The sequence below is a fragment of the Sarcophilus harrisii genome, chromosome 5, assembly GCF_902635505.1.
Source record: "Sarcophilus harrisii chromosome 5, mSarHar1.11, whole genome shotgun sequence".
NCBI classification, from domain to species: Eukaryota; Metazoa; Chordata; class Mammalia; order Dasyuromorphia; family Dasyuridae; genus Sarcophilus; species Sarcophilus harrisii.
The window spans coordinates 102,198,904-102,209,560 of NC_045430.1; the positions used below are offsets into that span (position 1 = coordinate 102,198,904).

General features: G+C 40.3%; 1 protein-coding gene across 1 annotated transcript; it reads left to right on the forward strand.

Moving 5' to 3' along the window:
• The first annotated feature begins 331 nt into the window (after positions 1 to 331).
• Positions 332 to 10,305, forward strand: GABARAPL1 (GABA type A receptor associated protein like 1). Its single transcript, XM_003771283.4, has 5 exons — positions 332 to 977; positions 5,399 to 5,477; positions 6,232 to 6,350; positions 8,761 to 8,822; positions 9,038 to 10,305. Exons 1-5 carry the CDS (start codon positions 888 to 890, stop codon positions 9,096 to 9,098), a joined length of 411 nt encoding a protein of 136 aa, XP_003771331.1. The 5' UTR covers positions 332 to 887; the 3' UTR covers positions 9,099 to 10,305.
• The last annotated feature ends 352 nt before the right edge of the window (positions 10,306 to 10,657 follow it).

Consider the following 10,657-nt stretch of genomic DNA (forward strand, 5'->3'; position numbering starts at 1 on the left):
ATGACATTTTCCCTCATTCTCCATCCTTCTAAACCCCTTAGTCATCTTGTTTATGTTGTTAATCAGCCCAGCAATTTGCAGCTCTGACAGAAACAAAAACAATTCAGGCCAAGGAGGTGCGGAGGGCACGGATCCCTGGGTAATCTGAGAGCACCTTTAGAGGAAAGGCTGCCCACAGTCGGAATATTACCGTATCTGCCCCAAACATTGCAGGTCTTCCTCCCCCACTTCCCCACCCCTCCCTGCATAGCCCTCTCCACAGCCAACAACCTCAACGTGCTTAGAAGGGGTGGACTTTAATCTTTGGTAATTGCTCTCGGATTCAACCAAAAAACCCCACAACGAAGTGGAGGGGGAGAAGTAGACATATTTTGTACCTTGCCTTAAGAAATTCAATAGCAAAATAAACGAGAGGTATGTAAGACCCTATAGCGTTTTCTTTAAAGAGATCTGGTGAAGGATTGTTTAAAACAGGAAAGTGAACAACAGGGCTGGTTTAAACAATATTTTCTGCGGCCCCTGGTTCGGAGACAGGAGGGGGACGGTCTGGAACATTGTGGGGGAGGGAAAGGCGGAGCTTCGTGACGTCACAATACCAGGCTTGCTCCTGTGTTGCTTATGTGTTCCCGGCTCTTCCAAGAACCCTGCAGGATTTCTCCACCCCCACTCCGGCGCGCTCTCCACCTCCCATCCTGGGCCACCCGGGGCCTCAGTTCTGAGCTTTCCCAGCTGGCCGAGGAGCAGAGCGAGCAGCAACCGTGATTCGCAACGCCAAGATCCGTCGCATCTCTTCACTGGACTCCCACCGGGGGAACCCAGCGTCGAGAAATCGATCCGCTCGGTTTAAGCCAGGCCCCCCAGGGAGATCGGAGACGCTGCGGAGCATCATGAAATTCCAGTACAAAGAAGATCATCCTTTCGAGTACCGGAAAAAAGAAGGGGAGAAGATTCGGAAGAAATACCCTGACCGAGTCCCTGTGAGTAGCGTGGGGGCCTGGAAAAGGGTGGGAGAAAGAAAGGAGGAAGGGGGAGGGGAGGGAGCCAGGAAGGGTCCTTGGAAGACATTTAGCCCCCAGTTCCTTTTCACTGGAAATCCATACTGCGGACGCTTCTCGCCCTACCTAAACTAAGCATCCGCCGGGGAGAGCTGCGTGTGTCTGAGGAATGGGGGCAATGCAGCATCACTGTCATGGTGCGTGTGCTCGGAGATGAAGCCCCGTGACTCAGGAGTGCGCCAGGTGCGTTTGTGTAGGTGTTGCTTGTGTTCACGATGCGGCGCGGTTGTAGGAGAATGGGGAGGATGAGGGTCTTTTCTTGCCGCTGTGTCAGCAGGCCGAGAGAAAGCTGTTCATCAGGGTGGCCACCATGGCGATGGCTCTGCGGGTTCGCCCTGTTTGTTTATGTCCTTTTAGGTCTGATCTGTTCACAGGCTTCCAGACCTTTTGTCCTTGGAATTAATTGGGTGGGGGAAGACAGACACTGGTTCCTTCCTCTATTATTCCTCGGATAAAGAAACGGGTTAAAAAAGAGAACCACAAGACCGAATTGCCTTTCCAACCAGGGTATTTTATCTGCGCAGCAACCAGTTTGCTTCAAAATTCATGCATGTGACCGAGAGAACAGGCTTTTCCTGGTTATGGCTTCTGATCTGACAGTGGCTTGTCACAAAAAAAAGCAGGATTGCTTTTGGGGGGAGGGGGTGGAGGGTGGTTCTTTCAGCTCTGTCTTATGTTTTCTGTCCCTGCCTCCTTGATGCGCCCCACCCCCATCACCCCTTTTTTTTTCTGTTTAGCTACGTGCTGGGTTTCAGTGAAAGTGAGGCTGTTTGAATTTGGTAAAAATAAAAACAAAAACAACAACAACAACAACAAAACCCAAAACACGTTCGTGTGGAGGTGGGGTGGGTTAGAGGGAGCATAGACCTTAGTGCAAGGGCTTAAGGGTATGAAGAGGGAACAAAAAAGATCAATGACAAATGCTTTAGTGCTTTACCCCTGGCCCTGCTCCCTGCAGAATAGAGGAGCCTATTGATTGACATTACTGCTGGAAAATTTAGAAGTCAGCCCAGGATGGACATCTGGAACTAAAGATAATGGGGATATGAGGCAGCATTTATTTTTATAGCCTTTATGTCCCCAGTCTCCAGCTGAGACCTTATTAAGACTGACATTTCCCCAAGCAGTGTAGTTGAGGCTTGGAAACAAGGTAGGCCATCTCCCCACATCTAAATCCAATTAGAGATTACCAAAGAAGGGAGGTCCTTTTCCATTCACCTCCCATGTCCCTCAGTGGATACACTGGTTAGTATTTAGTTAGAGGGAAAAAATTACTGAGTAAACAAGCTCTCTTCTTGATCTCTTTGAAGCATGTGACATTGTTGATTATTCTACCCTTTCTGATTATTTCTGACATTGTTTTTGGCTTTTGCTTTTTGTTTTGGTTCTCCTACCTTGTCCAATTTCGGGATCTTAGCACACTTCTTTACTTCTATGGCACACCCTTTAATTTATGTCTGTACATATATTCTTTCACTTAAGCTACTGAAGATACAAAGGGAAGTGATATAACCTCTCCCTCAGAGATTCTATGTAAGAGGAGACAACATAAAATATACAAAACTAATAGAGTATAATTAGTGGAGGGAGTGGTACTACCAGTTGTGGAGATCAGGAAATGCTTCCTATAAAGGTGAACATTCTACAAGACAGAAGTGAGATGGGAGATCATTTATAAGGCAGAATCTACTAAGCCATGACTTTAGGAGATATAATTTCATGGAGGAGGGAATAAGAAGGCCAGTTTGGTTTCAAGGGGAGTCTTGACTTAATTGGTGGTTTATCACTCCCAGGGATTATGTTATCACCTCTGAATGTGACCAGGGGCATCTACATGGCACAGTAGCTAAAATGCCAGTCCTGGAGTCAGGAAGACTCGTCTTAATTTCAAATCCAGCTTCAGATACTAGCTATGTGACTGAGCAAATCATTTAACAGTTTGCCTCAATTTCCTCATCTGCAAAATGAGCTGGCAAAGGAAATGGCAAACCACTTCAGTGTCTTTGCCACAAAAACTCCAAATGGAGTCGCTAAGAGTTGAGACAAATGAAAAAAATAAACATGAAGGTGAACTCCCAGATCTTATAACCAGCATTTGTTTCTCTCCTGACCTCTCTGGTTCTTTATCATAAACTTATTTGATAAACTTAATGCTTATTTGATATTTCACTTTTTCGTAAACATCCCAAAGTAAACATGTTCAAAATGTCTTCCAAATACATCTCCGTTTCCTCCCTAATTTTCCCATTTCTGTCAAGGACACCATCAACTCGGTTACTTTGTTAAGGTACTGATATGGTTTCCATTTCCTCCTCCAAGTTATTGTACCTGGGGGAAACTGAGGCAAACAGGGTCAAGTGACTTGTTTGAGACTCATATAGCTAGTAAGTGTTTGAGGGCCCATTCATTCAGGTTAGTTTGACTTCAGACCACCATTCCTGTCAAGGAAACTATGGTGGTATCAGCACTTGCCAGTCCTGGGACCTAAATATTAACATTCACATTTATATAGCATTTTAAGTTTATAAAGCACTCTTCCTACAAAGAGCAGCTAGGTGATTTAATGGATAATGGATAATTTAATGGATTTAATGGAGTCTGCAGTCAGGAAGACTAATCTTCCTTAGTTCAAATCTGTTCTCAGATACTGAGACAACTGTGTGAACCTGGGTGAGTCACTTTTTGCCCAAGTTCCTCAACTATAAAATTACCTTAGAGAAGGAAATGGCAAAGCATCCTGGTAGCCTTGCTAAGAACACCCCAAATGGGGTCATGAATGAAGAGTCTGAAATAACAGAACAAGAATAAAAATTATCACTTAGCTACTTCCCAGGACTTATGTTATCTATTTATCCACCTGCCCTCCCCAGTAGAATTCTTGACATCTTTGTTCATCCTGGAACAGCGACCAAAAAGCTTAAATTCCCTTGCCTCAAAACCATCCATGTATTATAAGAATATGGGAAAGAAAGAAGGAAAGCATATGCCATTCTCCAACCTATTCCTTTCCTCCAGCCATTTTTATGATCTTTAGCCTCCCTCCTTGCCTTCTGTTAACTCCTGTATTTGTCCAGCCCTTTTCATCCATCAATCAAAGCTGCTCTTGAGAATCACAATGAACAATGTCTTTTTGATTGGATTGTGCTCATTGTCATTCTTTGCAACCATTGAATAATTAAATTTATTTCAATCCTCCTTTGGAGTGGTTTTGAAGGCGTTATTTCCATAAATTGGGCCACCTCTTCATCCTCTTTCTTAGCTCTAATATGCCATCACGTGGTCATCATTCCATTTTTGTTCACTCATTTTAAGCAACTGACTCTCTTAGAGGCTTTCAGTGTATTCCCTCTCCCCTAGTCATCGCTTATTTATTTCATATGCTCCCTAGTCCTAAGTAACAAGACAGATTCCTCCAATTGTATTCCTCTCATCTACCATATTGTAGGTACATAGTAGGTCTTTAATAAAAGCTTGTTGATTAATTAACAATATAGCTATACCCCTCCCCCACTTTTTGCAGCTTTTAAATTTGTTTCCCTTTTCCTTTTGAAACTTAAATGACTTTACCCATATGAATCTGAGGTTGGATTTGAACTTGTCTTCCTGATTCCAGGATCAGTGTTCTATCCACTATGTCACCTAGCAGCACACACACTCCCTCTTTCCTTTTCTAAAGTCACAAAATCTAAGGCTCCCAGGCTTTTCTTTCGGTTCCTTTGTCTTTGCTTTCATGTTCTAATCCTTATAACTGGACTACTGCCCCTTAAGTGTGCTTATCTTCATAACATTTCAGTACAGGGTGAAGACATTTGGGGAAAGGGAAAAATGAAAATATAAATGAAATGCAGCTTATTGTCCATTCAGTTTGCCTTGCTACAGAAACTTTGATTTGAGATTTCTTCATTATGCCATTTGTTACTAGAGGTTTTGTTTTTTTTTTTTTTTTCAATGTGGGAAGATAAGTGAGGGGATTGGGAGGAGGAGGCAGGGATTAAGGAAAACCAAAGGAAGACTAGGAGGAATCTTTAAATAAGCAGGATACCACAATGTTACATGTTGAATAATGGAGAATCACCATTTCATATATAATTCTTTACTATTCCACAACACATACAGAAATACTCATTTTTATTTGATAAATTCTGAATTAAAATGAAATAAATACTGGCTGAATTGTTAGGCTTGGCTGATAGGGATCAATTTTGAACTACTTTTTTTTTTTTCTTTTTGAAAATTTTTAAAATGGGTAGATGTAAAGGGAAGGAAGGAAGGCATATATTCAGAAATAAAAGTGATATAAGGAGAAATTTAAATAACTTAAAATTTTTATATCTAAATGACAGGTGATTGTGGAGAAGGCACCTAAAGCCAGAGTCCCTGACCTGGACAAAAGGAAGTACCTGGTACCCTCTGACCTAACAGGTAACAAGACAGTCCATATCCCTCACTTTCTTGTAGAAAGATGATCTGTTCTTTTCCTGATAAAGAGATTTATGTGGGAATGGAAAACTAGAGGAAATATCTTGTAGATAAATTACTCAGCTTAAAACAGAAGACCATGAAACATTTTTCCCTAAATTCATCTTCAAATCTATTTTGGTGTTGAGAGACTATCACATAATTTCATTTCTCAGATTCCTCTCCATCTGAGTAGAAGCACTTAGTAAAGAATTAACCTAAAGGTTTTGTCTCTGGGCTTAAGTATCCCACACCAGCCAGTAGTATTACTGTCTTAAAGATTAAGATTTTGACTTAGATAAATTATTGGAAATCTTCATCTAGATTAAGTTAAAGCAGGTTCTGCGATCTGAATAACATCCTCCAAGCAAGTCAGTTTCAAGACCTTTGGGGACTTAAAAATTTTTTTTTTTCTCTGAAGCTTAAGAATTGTTACTGGTAATGAAAATGGCAACTGATCAAGTTTAGCAATATGCTTTGGGTTGGACATTGTAGGAAATAAATTCAAATTATAGGAGGACATGAAACCAGGCTTGGAGTCTTTGGTGAGACCTGGGGCATCTGGGAATCTTTTTTTTTTTTTTTTAAAGAGGGCAAGTGCTCTGATAATACCTCAGAGGTTTTGTCTATAGATGCTGCTCTTGGGCTTCTTATATCTTTCTGTCAATACATTGCTCTTTCTGTCTTCATCTGAAACTTCTTCATTATCTCAATCCAGTTGGTCAGTTCTACTTCTTAATTCGGAAAAGGATCCATCTTCGGCCAGAAGATGCCCTATTCTTCTTCGTCAACAACACTATCCCTCCTACTAGTGCTACCATGGGCCAACTTTATGAGGTAATGATGCTGATCCAAAGAATTCTGTTTTCAAGGGAACTCCACATTTGTTATCTCCTAGAAAGTATATAGAAGATAGGTGAGGTGTGGGGATAGATAGTTCTTCCACTTGAGATGGAAAGACTGAGAGGCCTTAATTTAGGAAGCACTAGGCTTTCTGCAGGGACTTGGAGTAAAAAGGCATTGATGATTAAAGCATGGCTTTTAGTCATTAAAAGATCTTAACAGTTGTCCCATTTTAAAAAAAAATCATTTCTTATTTAAAAATCCATCAAGTCTTGTATTTAAATGTAGGCTATAATTTAGTAGGGAGCCTTCAGCTAAGAATGATCAGATTCAAATAGTCTTAGCTATGCCCTCATTCTATTTGTGACTTTTGAATCTGAATCTTGGATTCCCTGTTTGCAAAACGAGAGAAAAGATTATGTTCTCTTCCCCTCTGTCATAGGGAGACGTTTAAGAAATAGACAACCCAGAAAAGTAATTCATTATTTCTGGGGAATTGCTCTTCCCCTGTTATTACTTTGTGATAATTTGTGCTCGAATCTATTGTTCATCAAGGAAAGAGTTGTTAGATTCAGACAGATTTGTAGTTCTGGCTTTTCAATGTACTAGATGGGATTGATGGTTAGCATCTGTATAGTGATTAAAGATTAGCAAACCACCTTTATCTCATTTGATATGTGACCTTAGGTAATTAACTTTACCCCTCTGAGCCCCAGGTTCTTCAGCTATAAAATGAAAGCTTTAGATGATGCATGACTTTTTCAGCTCCAAAATTGCATGTTTCTGTGTACTAAGGAAAGAAAATGAAACTTGTCCTCCAGAAACCTAGTCCCTGCTCTAATCTTTTCTGGAATTGCTACTAAGTCATAATTAGAAAGTTATGAAACATGTATTTTGCATCTGTTTCAAACACGTATTTGAACTGGATGATAGCAAATAAAAATTGAACTTATAGCCTCATCAATAAAATCTTTGAATTTTATAGATGTAATTTTAATTTAAATTGTTTTTGATTTTTTTTGTTTCATATCCATGAGAATAGCCCTTTCCTGTTTCCTAACCAGAAAAACATCCCTTCTAACCAAAATATAAGAAGAAAAAAAGCAGATCAAACTAATCAATATCACAACCAAGATGCCTAGTATGTGAAAGTTTTCTTAACTATACCCCTTTACTTGTACAAGAGGGAAGAAGGTGCATTTTGTTATTTTGACATAGTTTTATTGATTTATGCTGCTGTAGACTTTAGAGATAAGAATCATTGGCTCTTCAAAAACCAACTCGCCCCTCAAGAGAATATAATTCTTTTATGCTGACAAAATTAGTAAAGGCAGTTCTAAGGGAAATTTCCCTGTCCAACTAATGGGGAGGTAATATAATCACTCACAATCCAATAATTGAATTATCACAGAGGGAAAAAATTTGAATATTGTAGGTTTTTTTGGGAGAAATCTGCTAAGAGTAATTTTCTTTAAATTTTTAAACTCCATTATTCATAACTTAGAAAGCTGTGAGTCAACATTATTTCTCTTCCCACTGTTTTTGGACTTCTCAAATTTTGATTAATATTTGTAAGAATCATGAACCAGGAAAAGGTTATAATACATTTTAAGTGTAGTTTTGGATGAATATTCCCAAATAATAGTCACCTAATCTTCAGCTGAATAATATTCAGTTCTTAATTTAAAACTATCAATACCATGCCCTTTTTTTTTAAGTGGATCCCAAACCAGACTCTTGAAAATGTGGAAGACAATGTTCTGAACTTGATCAGGCACTTATGTGCTAAATATTGATTCTTATCCTTAATGCATTTTCCCCAATGAAAAGGTCTTTTATTCTTGACTTACTAACTACTTTCCAAAGAAGAGAAATCTAGAAAGTAGTTTTTGATTAGAGAAATTTATACCTTAATATTTCTAGTAAAAAGGTGGTTTTTTAATATGCTTCTACAAGACATGAAACAAAATGGTTAAATGAGGTTATTCAGTCTTTGTTAATATGCCTGATTTGTGATTGAGAAAAAGATAAAATCACTTGATTTGGTCAATTGGTACTATTTTGGTTATGTTCAATTCTTAAACATTAAAATAATTTGAGAATATGGTATCCCATAGGCATCATCTATGGGATGATACCTATAGCTTTGATAGTTTCTTAAGAGTTGTAACTTCATTAATCTCTCTGGTTCTCTTGGAAGCCTAGGACACAATTTTGACTATAGGATTATAAAGCTGGAAGGGGGCTGAGATCATCTAGTATAATTCCCTCATTTTATAGATGAGTTAACTGAGGCATGGAAAAGTGAGTTGGCCAGATCAGATCAGAGGGAAATTTGAGTCCAGGTCCTTTCACACCAGACTCTAGTACACTATATCATTTTTCCTCTGCTCTTTTTCCCTAGGACAACCATGAGGAAGACTATTTTCTCTATGTTGCCTACAGTGATGAAAGCGTCTATGGGAAGTGAGTGGCCGGGGCCAGATGGATGGGAGCAACTGGACTTGGGGGGGTGGGGGAAAGGGTGTGTGTGGGGATTTGGGTTGGGCAGGGTGGGCTCCCACCAGAGAGGAGACTGAAGCCTAAGAAACTGGAAACGCTATACCACACATCATACACACACAAACACCATCATTTGTTTACCTTCTCACTTGATATCTTTTGCTACTTTCCTGGCCCAGGAAGAAGGCATTGCAGGACAGAGCTGCTGGATTGGATGGGGGAAGTTTTCGACATGTATGATTGGGAAATGGGGATGTCACCCCTCCTTCCTGCCCTCTTCCCACCCTGCGAAATTAGCCTTTGTTGTGCTGGATAGAAGGGTCAGTTGTGGGGGGTGGAGTGATAGGTTGTTTTTGGATAGTTTGTCTAGGGAGGACTTCCCAGTTTTCTTACCCTGGGGGGTAGGAAACCCAGTTTGATACATTGGTAGGAGGGGTGTGGGTGGGAGAGACAGAAGAAGATGCTCTATAACTACCCCAGTATTTGACCAAATTTGTTTTTATCATCTCTCCTTGGCAACATCTCTTCCATAGTCCTACTGCGGGCTTTATCTTCCCCCAATATCCTTAAGTATCATTCTCGGGGGTGATTATGACCCTAGAGCTCTAACCACTATTGCCTGGCTTATTGGGCTTATATCTCCAGACTTTACTTAAAAGTACAGAAAGACATGGAGTTTGGAGATAAGAGGAGAATGTTTGTTCCTCTTGTCTTTTATGGAGATGTTGGGCTAGGAGCTTGCATCTCTGTCCCACTTGATGTTTCCTTCTTGTCCTAAATGGAAGGCAAGGCCTGGGGACCAAAGAGAAAGCTTGTTTGGCATTAGGACCTTAAAATAAAAAAACTTCCATTCTACTGTCTAATGAAATTTCCCAGTGGTAGTGAAATCACTAAGAGAATGTGACTTCTGTTGACTTCGGAAAGGAAGGTAGGCAGGATATATCACTAAGCTGAATTTATGGAGAATATCCCAGCTTCTTTCGGGGTATCTTTTACTACAGAACAAGAAGCCCTATCTACCCTGAACTTAACCTGCAAACATTCCCAACTATAGGTGGGAACCTTCCCTATCATTCCTAAATTCCACCATTCTGGGTACAGGGGAAAGTGGGGAGGGAGATTAGCATTCTTGCTCTTGTGCACACATAAATGGTTGATGAATTCCACTCCCTTGTTCTGTATTCATTCATCAAAGCTGCTGGTTAGAAAGTTCTGGGTCCTGATTTATTTTGTCAGTTTTGATTATTGTTTTCTCTTCTGGGGAAGGTGGGGGGGGGGAGGGAGGGAGGGAAGAGCCATTTAGTTCCATCTTTGCTTTGTTGGAAACCTGGTCCCCTGTGATGGGGAGACACCTCTTTGTCAGTTGTTGTACTAGCTGCAGGTTCCTGTGTAAATGAAGTTCTTGCTGTCAAGCAAGGAAATAAAATAATTGCACACTTTAAGATCATCCATGGACTCACAAATGGTCTTTTCTTTAGTATGGTTGTGTGTGATGATTGTCAAGGAATAGATTCTTAATGCCTTTGAGCATGAATGCTTGTTTGCTTGTGTGTATGTTAAAAGTGCATATTCATATTCACAAATACTGTTCCAGGCAGGAAAGGCTGTCTAGAGAGGTACACTGAGGCTAAAGTGGATGAGATGTTCTGAATGATAACTCCTACATTCCCAACTGAGCCTAGCATTTGATCACTTAATAGCCTAAAAAGGGCTCTCGCTTTTTCTGCCTCTACTGTTTACACAGCAACTTGTACAACCTAAGAAACCCCAATGAAGAGAGGGAGGGAGGGAAAGAATGA